General features: G+C 34.4%; 1 protein-coding gene across 5 annotated transcripts in view; it reads right to left on the bottom strand.

Annotated features, from left to right (window-relative positions):
• LOC138176098 (ATP-binding cassette sub-family C member 9-like) overlaps positions 1-14,226 on the bottom strand; it is a 204,682-nt gene that overhangs the window by 159,195 nt on the left and 31,261 nt on the right. For all 5 annotated transcript variants that reach the window (XM_069106826.1, XM_069106824.1, XM_069106827.1 and 2 more), the window contains one exon: positions 9,838-10,080. In XM_069106826.1, coding sequence (XP_068962927.1) covers positions 9,838-10,080 — 243 coding nt within the window. The remainder of the gene's footprint in view (positions 1-9,837; positions 10,081-14,226) is intronic.

Below are 14,226 nucleotides of genomic sequence, written 5' to 3' on the forward strand. Positions count from 1 at the left end.
CAATTTTTTATGATAACATATGCTGATATTACATATGATGCCTACATTTCAAGGTTCCTGTGAGGATCGAGCTGAAATGAGAGTGCCTTATAAAATACTGCATGAAGCATTTTTAGTCTGAACATAATAGCATACATACAGTAGAAACTATTATTGTTGACTGTGCAGAGCCTTCTCAAATTTAACAAGGCTAGTCCTTGGATGATGGTCATACAAAGTACCATCAAGTGAATATTCAAAGTCATTCCAGTTTGGTTAATTTGTCAAAGCTCTACTGGCATAGCTTTTGAGAACTCAGGAAAGGGAAGAGAAAACACCATGTAGTATTATATATAATCATAAAGTATAGTTTGTTATTAGCAATAACAATAACAATGATTAATTATATTATTAGAGTAATGATTTTTGATCATCCAAATGCTTAAGTTTCTGTTGTAAACTTCCTAAAGAAACATGAATCATCTTTCTAGCAATAGTTTACAATATTTAAAGTTGCAAGAAACATAATTTCTAGGAAATGGGAGATAAACCAAAGAAATATAAATTAAGGAACAGATATTCAAACTAATTGCTTTAATTGTGTAACTATCGATGACATTTTGGAGCTAGTTTTCCAAGTTGAGCATCAGTTATTCATCATCCCTAAAGCTGACTTGCCTAACTGAATGCAATATATATATATATACATATATATATATATATAACATATGAAAAATATAGTTCAATTATGTTATATATTTCTTTCCATATAGGAATAAATAATTTAGTTCTTTTTAGGAATAGTTTATCACAAATCAAAGACATTATACAGAGAGCTTAATTTTTTTTCTTACAATATAGATTAAACTTAACTATGTTTTTTTTTTTCAGAGAAGAGTTCTTAAAAGATAGCTGTGGTAATGTACTATTACCTGTACTATAAAAAATGATAAGCAGGCTGATTACAGGCAAATCTGTCAATATTTATGTGAACTGATGCAAATGAAATGAGCAGAACCAGAACATTATACATAGTGACAGCAATATCATATGATGATCAGATGTGAATGACTTGGCTATTCTCAGCAATACAATGATTCAAGATAATTTGGAAGAACTCATCATGAAAAATTCTATCCCCTTTCAGAGAAAAAACTGATGGTGTCTGAATGCAGATTAAGGCATATTATTTTTATTTTCTGTATTTTTTTCAAGGAATTTTTTTTCCTTTGGGTTTGTATCTTCTTTTACAACATGGCTAATATAGTAATATTAAAAATTTCTTAAAGATGAATGTTAAATATTGGCTTTATATGTAATTGGGGGAAAAATAAAATATTGTGTTTTTTTAAAAAGGATAGTTGTGAAACAGTCTTCCCAGAGGTATAACTAGAGAGATGACTCAGGTTAGACTGTAGTAATCATTTCCTGAAACATTAATTTCATAATACACTCTCAAAACAAAGTAATTTGTTTTGTGGCAATTTTCATCATTTCCCATAAATACATAGTGGATTGTCATTTATAAAAGTCATAAATTCTCTTTTTCTCTTTTTAAGATGTGTTTTTATTGTTTTTTTAACATGATGATAATTTCCCCCATTATCCATTCAGGTTACACCATAGTTATCATTTCTTGAAACATTAATTTCATAATACATGTCCAAAAAAAAGCAATTTGTTTTGAAGTGCTCACTACTAGACAAAAACTGGCAGGAAAACTGGAAAGCAGCCTTAGCAGGACTTACGCATGAAAGATTAGGTCAAAATGGGTACATGATTTAGACATAAAGGAGGGTATCAAAAAGAAATTAGGAAAGCATGGAAAAATATATCTATGGATAAAGAAAGAGTTTATAACCAAAGAAGAACTTAAGAGGATCACAGGATGTAAAAAGAATATTTTGATTACCTAAAAATTTTAAAAAAGTTTTGTGCAAACAAAACCAATACAGCCAAAATCAGAAATCAAAACAGGAAACTGGTGGGGGCAGAGAGCAGAAATTTACAGCAAGTTTCTCTGATAAAGGATTCATTTCTCAAATATACAGAGAACTGAACCAAATTTAAAAAAAAAAATGAGAGGCATTTCCCAATTGAAAAACGGTCAAAGGATATGAATAGGAAGTTTTCAGAAGAAGAAATCAAAATTATCTATAGTCATATAAAATTGTTGTAAATCACTATTGATTACTAATCAATATAGACCCATATGGGGGTCATGACCCACATTTTCAGAAGTACTTATGGGGTTATGAGTGGGAAAAGGTTTAAGAAGCCCTGGATTAGAGAAATGAAAATTAAAACAAATCCAATGTACCACCTTACACCTATCAGATTGGCTAACATGACAGAAGGAAAATGATAAATGCTGGAGGGGATGTAGAAAATAGTTACATTAATGCACTGTTGATGTGGTTATGAACTGCTCTAGACATTCTAGAGAACAATTCGAAACTATGCCCAAAGAGCACCCATTGAGAAAGCAAGCAATATGATATTCATTATATATGTGAAGTCATGTAAAATATATTTCCATATTAGCCATGTTGCAAAAAAGCAAGAAATATAGAGAAAATGAAGTGTATGTGCTTCAATCTGTATTAAGAGTTCACCAGTTCTCAATCTGGAAATGGATAGCATCTTAACTTCACATGTATAATTACAATTACATTGCTTGCTTTCTCAATGGTTGGGATAGGGGCTAAGGGGAGGAACGGAATTTGGAACTCAAAAAATAATGCTAAAAATATAATTTTAAATAGAATTGCTATTGATTTTGAGAGCTTATTTTGTGCCCTACAACTTTGTTGAAGCTATTAATTGTCTCAATTGGTATAATTGCTAATTCCTTAGGATTTTAAGTAAAACATCATGCCAGCAAATTGGGATCATTTTATGTTCTCTTTACCTAATGCTGAACTATCCTTGCATCCCTAATATTAATCTAATTTGATCAAGATGAATGATCTCTTGTATAAATTGGTATTATCTACTTGCATGATTTTATTGGAATTTTTGAATCAATATGCATTAATAATATTATTCTGTAGTTCTCCTTCACAGCTTTACCATTCCCTGATTTAGGGATTAGGACTACATTGGTCTAATGAAAATAATCTAGTAAAGTGCATTTTTTTCAGTTTTTTTTAATAACTTGTGTTGTATTCATACTAACTGTACTTTTGGAGTTTGCATTATCTTGTGAGACCATCAGGATTGGGAGTATTGTTGGTAGTTCTTTTACAAGTAAGTGGTTCTACTTATTTATCTGAGAGTAGTTTAAGATCCCTATTTGGCCTTCTGTCAGTTTTAGTATTTAATATGTTTGAAGATATCACACCATTTCCTTTGTGTTCTCAATGTACCATTCATATTAGTTGCTGATAACTTTTGTAATTTCTTCTGACTTTGTGCTTTTATCTTGTTCATTTATTGTTTAGTTCATTGGATTTTCTGCCCTCTTCTTTAATTAGGTTAACTGTCTAAATATTTATCAATGTTATTAGTCTTATCAAAGTACTGGTTTTTAGTTTTACTTATCAAATCTATAATATTTTTGGTTTCGATAAATGTATTCTCTAATTTTAATTTCTCCTCTTTTGTGTTTATCTTAGGTTTATTTCCTGGCTTTCTGACTTTTTGAATGCATATTAAGTTCATTAATCTTCTCTTTTTCTATTTTGTTCATGCATGTCTCTAGGGATATTATTTTTCCCCTTAGCTGCATTGCAGATATTTTGATATGTCTTTATAATTTTCTTTCACATAATTATTAATTGCTTCTATGTTTTCTTCTATGATCCACTCTTTATTCAGGGTTCAGTTTTAAATCTATATTTGGTCTATGTCTTTTTGTGTTTGTGCTCCCTAACTACTATTTGTATATCATAGTATGGAAAAGATGTATTTATTATTTCTGCCTTTTAATATTTGTTTACAGGGCGACTAGGTGGCGCAGTGAATACAGCACCAGCCCTGGAGTCAGGAGGACCTGAGTTCAAATCCAGCCGCAGACACAACACAAAAACTAGTCGTGTGACCTTGGGCAAGTCACTTAACCCCAACTGCCCTCCAAAAAGCAAATATATAATACGTATATTATATAAATGTATTTGTTTACAATACCAATATTTATTTACAATACCTTTAATATTTGCTTACAATATAAGTATTTTAGCATCTCATTTAAAAGTTTTTGTAAGTCTTTTAGCTCTAAATTTTAGCGCAACAATTTTTCACTTTTGTATTTTCTTTTCTTTATTTTTCTATTGGATTTGTCCAGAACTGAGAAAGGGTTTTTGAAAACTCCTTCTACTATTGAATTATTGACTACATTTTCTTGTAATTCAATTGTTTTTTCTTTTATGAACTTAGATGCTAAGACATTAGAAACACATAAATTTAATACTATTATTGGTTCATTATCTATGGTTCCTTTCAGCATAATGTAGTCATCTTGTTTATCTCTTTTTCTATTGTGAACTTTTTTTGTTTGTTTGTTTTTGTTTTGTTTTTGCTTTGTCTTATAAAATGATATCAGTTTCTGCTTTTGGGGATTCACCTGATGCATGGTTAATTTTGATCCATCACCTCACTTTTTTTTTTATTTTGTGTATGCCTTAACTTTGTAGGTATGTTTCTTGTAAGCTACAGATTGTGGGGTTTTGCTTCTGATGCAATATATCACTCTTTAATCTACTTTAAAACAACTTTATTCCCACTAATTGTCTTCCCCTTCCCCTCAAGCCTTTTCTCTCTTCAACTTTTTGTGCCTTTTCCTAGTTTTGCTTAACTTATTTAATTGTCCCTTTTTACTTCTCAGTTAAGTAGTCAAGTAAAATCGCCCTCCCTGTCATCCTCTTCAATGTGTTTAGTTTGTTAGTTTTCAATTTCATTTTTGATACCTTTTTCTATAATGGATTTTTCCATCATCCTCTTCATTATTTATCTTCTTTTTCTGTTTATTCTATTATTTTGATTCATGGCCCTCATACTTAATTATTCCTTCTTTATTTTCTGTATTCTTCATGGAATTAAAGTTTTTAAAGTACTTATTTTGAGTTCCTTCTTCTAAACAGTTTCTACATATAAAATCTTGTAGATCTTGCCTACTAATCACCTTTTTCTGTTGTGCCTCACTCAGAAATACTCATTCCTGCAGTTGATATATAGGACAGAATACTGTCCCATGGTAGGAACTATATTATGCCCCTACTCTTACACTTCATTACTGCTCTTTTGTTTCCCTATGAATATTTTCTCCCATTTGCCAAAAAATCATTTCTCTAAGCCCCTGCTCCCCTGGGTGGGTTGCCCTCAGGAACTCTAATTTTTTCCTTTCTCCTGAGGCAGCATGAGTGCTCTATCTAAGCACCTTCGAATTCTGTTATTTAGTTCCCAAGAAAACACTGAGTCACCTGGAGGTGGGGTATTGTGAGGTCTGGTCATGATGTCCCAAGCCTGTTTTCCAATCACTTCTTTTCTTTTGACTTCCACTTTCATTCTTGTCTTTTTGTGTACTTTAAGGAAGAAATTAGTTGTCTTTGTGAGGTTTCTTTTTTGGTTGTCCTTGATTACTGTATTTATATATCTCTTGCATTGCTGCTATAGTGTTTGAAAAGCAAATAACCTGTTCAGATCTAGTTTTCCTTATGGGAATGCTTTAAATTCCTCTTTTTTATTTAAAAGCTACCTTTTTCTCATCAAAAGTTAGGCTGTTTGATAGGTATGTCACCTTGAGTTCTCTTTGGAATACATTATTCAATTCCCTGATATAGTTTCTGGTAAGGGCAGAATAATCCTGATTAATTCAAATTTCTTTTCCTTTACATTTGAAGTTCTTTCTCCTGGTTGCTTGCAAAATTTGTTGTTTGTCATTAGAATTGTTCAATTTCATTACTGTGTGCCTTGGAGTTTGCAGCTAAGGTTGTTGTTTTTCCCCTGGGAGGTGATTTAGTTTGTTTTAATTGGAATTTCTTCTGTTCAGAAATTCTGGGTTGTTTTCTTGGATTATTTCTTAAATTCTTGTGTTCAAGTTTTTGGACTTGTGTTCTTCTGGACGATTCCTGATCCTTAAATTTCCTCTTTACATCCTATCTTGACAACCAATACGTTTTGTTGGTATGGGGATCGCTTCTCTCCTTCCAGATTATTCTTCTCTTCTATGTATTTGCATTCCCAAGCAGCTGTTCTTTTATTTCTTTAATGAGGTCTGCTACTGTGTTTCATACTTTTTTATTCTATTCTAGTAAATCCTTTTCTATTCTATAATAACGGCTAAAAATCACATTTATATAGAGCTGACTATGTGTCTTTACTTTTTAACACGTATTATCCCATGTAACCCTAACAAAAACCTTGGGAGGTGCATGCTATTATTATCCTCAACTGGCAGAAACTTGGGCACAACAAGGTTAAGTGACCTGCTTAAAGTTACACAGCTAGTAAGATCTTCCTAACTCTAAACTCAACATGCTGTCTACACTGCTCCACCTTATTTCTGCTTTCAACCATAAATTCTACTTCTACAATTCATCCTTTGTTTTTAAACCTTTCAGGAATAACCTGCTGTGGTTCCTTGCTTTCTTGAGAATTCAAGGCTCCCCTACCTCATCAGACATTGGTTCATTTTCCATTGTCTTGCAATATCTATTCATATCGGTTAAAGGATTTAGAGGTCATATTCTCTTCTATTCTGATTATCATCCTTGTTTTATTTGCTTAGGTCCAAGGTCTTTGAGTTTTTCTGAGATCTTTCATAATTAAATTCTTTTTCCCCCTTATATTCCCACATTGCTTACTCTCTTACTCCTTTGATGACAGTTTCCCTGGAGGTCAGACTTGAAAACTATCAAAGCTTCCACTCCTACAATTGACTGTTCACTGGTCTCACTATCTGCCACAAGTGACTTCTAGGGTGACAAAACTGACCCCATTTTCATAACAGTCCCCTTTCCTCCAGGATTAGTGGATTGCCACATATGCCACCTACCCTGGCATCCTACCTCAGTTCCCTCTGTTCTTCAATTCTCTTGCTGAAATACTTTTGAAACACAAAGTACTGCCATGCTGCAGTTCTATCCAGAGCAAGCTTAGGCCTTTTGGTTTTCTCCTGTACTAGGAGGAGAGGAAGAGAAAGTTGAGCTTTGTTGCAAGCCCATGGATTGATTTGTACATCCCTGATGCCAGATTTGATGATTGATGGAGGAGTGGATGCTAACTGAGCTTATTAGGGGTCAGAAATCAGCCTTCTCTGTTATTAGTTCATCATGTTTTCACCTTTTAGGGTTGTTGGCGCCTTTAAGCATGAAGACAGTTGAAGTAGTTTTGTCTCTTCCTATTTTGGAGAAGTTTGAGAGATCATGAGGACTGTAAAAAGTGTCTAGTCTGTTGGTCACATGACACAAAAGCCCCAGAAGCCATGAATTCTTGAATCAATTCACCATCCCCTCCTCCTGCTACTAGTGGTATTATAAGAATTAGCTGGTATACTCCACAATTTGTTTCATGATTGAAGGCTGACTGTGAAATCATAGAATCAACACATTTCAGAGTTGGAACAGACCAACCCATATTTCAAATGAGCAAGTTCTAATTTGCAGTTGTGACTAGGTATATGCATTTTACCAGGCAGTTAAATGGGCAGCACATAGTAAATGTTTAAATATTTATATAAATAATAATTGTTTCTTTAAATGTTTATGTAAATAACTATAAGAAGACAAAATGAGAGATACATTAGAGGAATCTTTTTCAGGTATAGATTGCACCAGATGGCCTCTAAGTTCCCTTCCGACTAAAATTTTGTAAAATGTAGCTATCTGTGAAAACTCCAATATGTGATATTTTAAAAGGTCCTCTCTGGCTATAAAAACTGGGAGGAAGTCTCCAAAGAAACATTTTGGTTGATTTACAAAGGAATATGAGATAGGGACCTAGATGATGCAATTTAAGGATTACAAGGTCTGAACAGACTTCTCATTCTGCAGGGACTTCTCATAGATGACCTAGTCCAACTCCTAACCATAGCATGAATCCTATCTACAATAACTCTGACACGTTTTCATCTAGCCTTTTTTTTTGGGGGGGGGGAGGGCAAATGGAGTTAGCAACTTCCCCAGGGTCACACAGTTAGTAAGTGTCTGAGGCCAGATTTGAACTCAGGTCCTCCTGAATCCAGGTTCAGTGTTTCATTCACTGTACCATATAGCTGCCCCTCATTTAGCCATTTCTTGAAGATCTCTGAAACAAGGCATTTCCTCTTCCTAAATACGATATACTATGGTATATGGTAAAAACCCTGGACCTGCATCCAAATTGGGGGTTCTCTTTACTGACTACTTACATAACCCTGGATAAGTCACTGAACTTTCCTGGGCTTCAGTTATTTCATCTTTAAAATGAAAAAATAAACTCAATGCTCTCCAAGAGGCCCTTGTAGCTCTAAATCCCATGCTAATGCAACTGACTCTGCTTTTGGACAGATCTGATCATTAGCACGTTTTTTTCTCCTTACATTGAGTTGAAATCGACTTCCTTGCTTTCACTACATTAGCCATAGCCCTTTGTCTCAAAAGAACAAAGGCCACAGATCGATTGAGGTAAATTCTAGTTCTTCTACTCTGCAGGGTCAAGAAGAGAAAGCTCATATGATAGTTTTTCAAGTATGAGCTACTAACTTTCTCATTTCAGAATGAATTGATGTAATTCTCTATTTATTAATTTTAAAAATCCTTACCATATGGATATGTATCATCTATTTCACATAAGATTTTTCAACATAAGGCACAGTAGAATTGAAATGCAAGCATATGTATATCCTACAAAAATCAAGCTTAATTAATATTTTCTCACATAAAAGATTGATAGTACCATTTCCTCTTGTCCACAGAGAAAAGAAAACACATCTTTATATCTTCCATGAACTGACAGCTGAGCGATTTTTTCTATGCTTGCCCTTTAGATGTTACAGAATCCTTGATTCAAGGGGAACGTAGAAATAATAGCTCTCCTGTAATACCTGAAGTTTTAATATCTTCTAAAACAGTGGCATCCAACTCAAATAGAAACAAGCGCCATTAATCTGTGTAAAATCATTCCCATGAGCTGCATATTGACTTGGTTTTTTTAATGTAACATTATTTGTTTGATTACAGTTTCATTTATTTTGTCAAATATTTCCCAGTGAGGGCTCCTCTCAGCAATACAAGGTTAGAAGACAAAGGATTCCTGATGGAAAGGGATATCCACATCCAGAGAAATATCTACAGTCTGAATGCAGATTGAAGCAAACTACTCACTCTCTCTCTTTTGTGTTCTGTTTTATTTCGTCACTTCTTTCTCACCGTTCACTCCACTGGTTATAATCCTTCTTTACAACTTGACTAATGTTCAATGTGAACGTATTTGTAGAACTTATATTTGATTGCATGCCACTATGGGAGTGGGAATGGAGATGAGAGGGGGAGGGGAGAAAAGGGAGGGGAAGCAAATTTAAAACTCGAGGGATTGTGGAACTGAATGTTGCAAAGTACATAAATAAATTTAAATTAAAAAAAATATTTCCCAGTGACTTTTTAATCTGGTCCATGCACAGCTGACCAAGTGTTTCATCTCTCTTCTCGGCAACATCTCCCTTATCTTCCACTTGAAACTGACCAAAGTATTCACTTCGCTGGGCTGGGCTGTTCTGTGCAGCAAGCACAATGTGTCATGAGCCTTATGTGTATGGGGGGACTTAGCCTACTGAGGAGAGAAGAACAAGGTCGTCTACCCTGCTGATAAGCTTGTGCACGTGGGGTTCATCTGACAGCTCATTAAATTCGCGAGAACAGAACAAAACGGGTCATTTTTTACCTTTTGGTCTTCATACGCATCCTTCAGGCAAACATAATTTGTCATTGCCCTCATTGCTATAGGCAGTTTTCCAATTGCTTTCAAATCGATAGGTTTTTTGTGGGCTGATATGATAAGTGTGTTCATCCACCAGTATGTGGCCTTTGAAAGCAAATTCACAAATGGCTGAAGAAATCTCACACCGAGATCCTGAAGGTCTTCAGGAGGCTTTACTTTTTGAGGCTTCATAAAAAATACATATCTCTGTAAAAAGAAAAAAAATATCACCACAGACCATCAAGTGATACAAATTACTTATACATGCGTCACCTAGATTAAATATATTTCATATTTGCTACATTTTTTTTGGAACAACTTTTTTGGTTTGGATTTTGCTTCTGGGATATTACAGTGGTGCTGCTGATGGTTTTGTTGGAGGGTGAAGAATATAAACATCACAAAGATCACAAAGAAATCCATAACTTAGAATGTTAAGAAAGTTGCCTTTGGCACTAAGAGGTTAAATGATTTGCTCCTGGTCACCAGGATAGTATGCATCAGAGACAGTCTTTGAACCTACAGCTTCTGACACCAAGAAAAATTCTCCATCTATGAGACATGTCCTCTCAATCACTTTGAGCACTTTAATTGATAAAAAACAATAATAGCAGTTCATGTTTCTATAGTACCTTATAATTCACTTTTGTTACAACTTTGAAAGGTCATTATTATGTCAGTTTTACCAATGAGGAAACTAAGGCTAAAGAAACTGGCAGATGTGCCCAATCACACAGCTAATACATGGCAAATAAAGGACTCTAGCCCAGGTCTACTGCATTCAATCAAGTACTCTTTCTGCTTGAGGCAATTTAGGTGGCATAGAATTCTGGGCCTAAAGTCAGGAAGACCTGATTTCAAATCTAACCTCAGACACTGTCTTGTATGACCCTGGGTAAGTCACTTAACCTCTGTCTACCTCAGTTACCTCAACTGTAAAATGAGACTAAGACAATGTACCTTCCTGAACTGTTGTGAGGATCAGTGAGATAATATTTGTATTACACTTATCACAGTGCTTGGCACAGACTGATTCGGTACTTAATAAATATTCCTTTCCTTCCTTACTATTTTGTTGTTCAGTCACTTTTCAGTCATGTCTGACTCTTCATGACCCCATCTGGGGCTTTCTTGGCAAAGATACTGGAGTGGTTTACCATTTCCTTCTCTAGCTCATTTTATACATGAGGAAACTGAGGCAAATAAGGTGAAGTGACTTGCCCAGGGTCACACAGCTAATAAGTATCTGAGGTCAGATTTTAACCCAGCTCCTCCTGACTCCAGTTCTATCCACTGCACCACCTAATTGCCCTTTGGAGTTAACAACAGTCTTCCAGAAAGACTGTACCCAGATTTGTCTTTACTAGGTCTCTGTCCTTCACCAACTCTCTTGAGTTCTATAATACTTTCACAGCAGGGAATCTTAATGATACTGGTAAGTGTACTATCATATAGGGATGCAGGATAGGATCTCACTGAAGTTCTTTTTTTATTCTCTCTGATAACACAGTCAGAGGACCACTGGAAACTGGCTAGTAAGAGACTTGGGTATATACTCATAGGCATGGAAGTTTCTAGTGTTTTATATAAACAAGCAGGACAAAGAAATTCAAGGAGAGGGAACTTCAAAAAAGAGACAACATACCACAGGCAAACCTAGACACAAAAAACATGATGGTTATTTTAGTTTTTTGTTTTGGAGTTCTGAGTTTTGGGGGTTTTTTTCTACCATGACAACATCTTATCCTTGACTTGAGGAAGCTAGGCAGCTTAATGCATAGAGTGCTGAACTTGAAGTCAGGAAGACCTGACTTCAAATCCTGGATCAAACACACTTATTAGCTATTTGGTCATTCATTTAATTTCTCACAGTCTCGTTTTCCACTTCTGTGAAATGGGGATACTACCACCTACCTCACAATTTTGGTGTGAGAATTAAATAAGAAAATATAAATTTTTGCAAATTTTATACTTGGCAAAACTGAAACTATTCTTTAATTGTTAGCTATTTTTATTATCCATGATTTCATCTTGTCAAGGGAATTTCACCCCGTTTTAAAGAGACCTAAGCAATGTCAGAACAAAGACCTCATCAGTGAAGTTAAAAAGGACTCAGGCAGGACATTATCCAGGTAAACCGCTCTATTTCTTATTTACTCCTATTTGGCAGTGATTCCTACTATGATTGATTAAAAAAGGTCCAGCTGATTGGTTTACCTTTCAGTGCACTTCAAACTGTGCAATCACTAAAATGCTATATTAATTGGACATTAATTTTGCCTAAGTTCAGTTTTATAAAATCAATTAACTTTCTGCAGGTCCCTTCAGCTGTAGCCATTTCAGGTTTAAGTTTCCCTGTTCCATATAGTTGATGATACAAAAACAAATACTTAAATGTATGATGATAACTTTTTATCAACAGTCATTTATATTTTTATTCACATGAAATGAATCATAAGATCAGATCTGAAGCTGGTGGAGAACTGAGAGAACATCTAGATAAATCTCCTCAGTTTACGAACGAGGAAATTGAAGCATAGGAAAGTAAAAATTAACCCAATATCAAATGGGAAGTAATACAAAGAACCAAGATTTGGACCTACGTCCCATGACACTTTCCCTTATGCCATAAATATATGTACACATGCACACATATACAAATACACATACAAATACAATTATCTGGTTGATAAATTTTATTTTTAGTGATTCTGTTTTCTTAAAGCACATGCATATTTATAAATATATAATGATTTAAAGTCTCTACAGGATCCCAAAAGCCTAAGTGCAGTTTTGCATTGTAATAACTTAAAACTTAAATAACTTAGCTTTACCAACTTAAAGCTCAAAACTGCACTAGATTTTAAGCTTTTTTGGTTTTTAGATTTTTAAGTTTTTAGAGTTGGTGGCACAGTGGATGGAGTACCAGGCCCAGAGACAATAAGACCCAAGTTTAAAGCTGACCTTAGAAACTTACCAGCAGTATGACCCTGCACATGTCACTTAACCTCTGTTTGCCTCAGTTATTTCAACTGCAAAATTGGGGATAATGACAGGACTACTACCTTGCAGAATTGCAAGGATCAAATAAGATAATACTTTTAATGAGCTTAGCATAATGTGTAGCACATAGCTGGTACTTAATTAATGATGTTTATTCCCACTCCTTTCCTTATCCAATTCAATTCCTGGGCACACTTAAAATCCTGGTACGAGGTAAAGGAAAAAAAGGAAAGGGAACATTACTCAAAGAGAATAATGATAAAGAGAAGTCTCTGAATATGCATTTCCTAGTTAAATAAAAAGTAATTTAATGCCTCCTGAGAAATCACTTTAGCCAGAAGTTGAGAAGTAGAATTAAATAGCTAGAAAAGATTGATAAGGAATATGCTGGTAGGCACACTGAGATATTACAAGTGAAGCTATGAATCAGTTCAACAATTCTGGAAAAGAGTTTGGAATTATACTATACCCAGAGATACCTCCAGGAGACAAATGTCCCAATAAAGTCAAAGATATAAAGGTCAGATATCTACAAAATATTTATAGCTTGGCTTTTGGACTAGTAGAGAACTAGGAGGAAAGCTGTATCCATCCATCGACTGAGTAATGGCTGAATAATGTGTGGCATAGGAAAGTAATGCAGTATTATCATGACATAATGACAGGTGTGGAGAATTCAGATAAACTTGGAAAGACGTTTGCAAACTGATGCAGAACCAGGAGAAAATGTCCATAATTACTTCAATCATGTAAAAGAAAACAATCCTGATAGACTTCGGAATTCAGATCAATGTAGTGATCAACTGTAACTTCAGAGAACTAATGGTTTGGTGTCCTTACCGAGTGACTGGATATGTTTGGAATGAGGCATGCATTTTATGGTTAATGCGATTTATTTTGCCTGACTGTACTTATTTGTTACAAAGTAGGGTTCTCCTGTATAATCGAAATGACCGATCTTGGCCCACAGAAAAGTTAAGAAAATACATTTTCCTCCTTCCACTGATGAGGGGAGGGACTATCAATGTAAAATGCTGTCTATATATTTGGACACAGTTAATGCATTCAGTATTTTTGGTGAACTAATTTTTTCCCTCTTTTTTAATAAAATATTTAAGTCTTTGTTACAAAGGATAATGCCCTGGGTAGAGAGAGAGGAGGGGTATATTCAGAATTTAATGTGATCTCAAAATAAAAAATACAAATAGGAAAATTAAAAATAAATAGGAATATTTTGTGCAAAGTATCAGTAGGAAATGTCAGTGGTGCTTCTTTTCTTAAAAAAGCATCAATAAATCATTTAAAAAGAAAAAAAAAGACTATGTCAAAAGAGACACCACAGTTTTACTC

Source organism: Petaurus breviceps, unplaced genomic scaffold, assembly GCF_028583685.1.
Source record: "Petaurus breviceps papuanus isolate PSGF00001 unplaced genomic scaffold, PetGlider_PUasm1.0 81, whole genome shotgun sequence".
Lineage (NCBI taxonomy): Eukaryota > Metazoa > Chordata > Mammalia > Diprotodontia > Petauridae > Petaurus > Petaurus breviceps.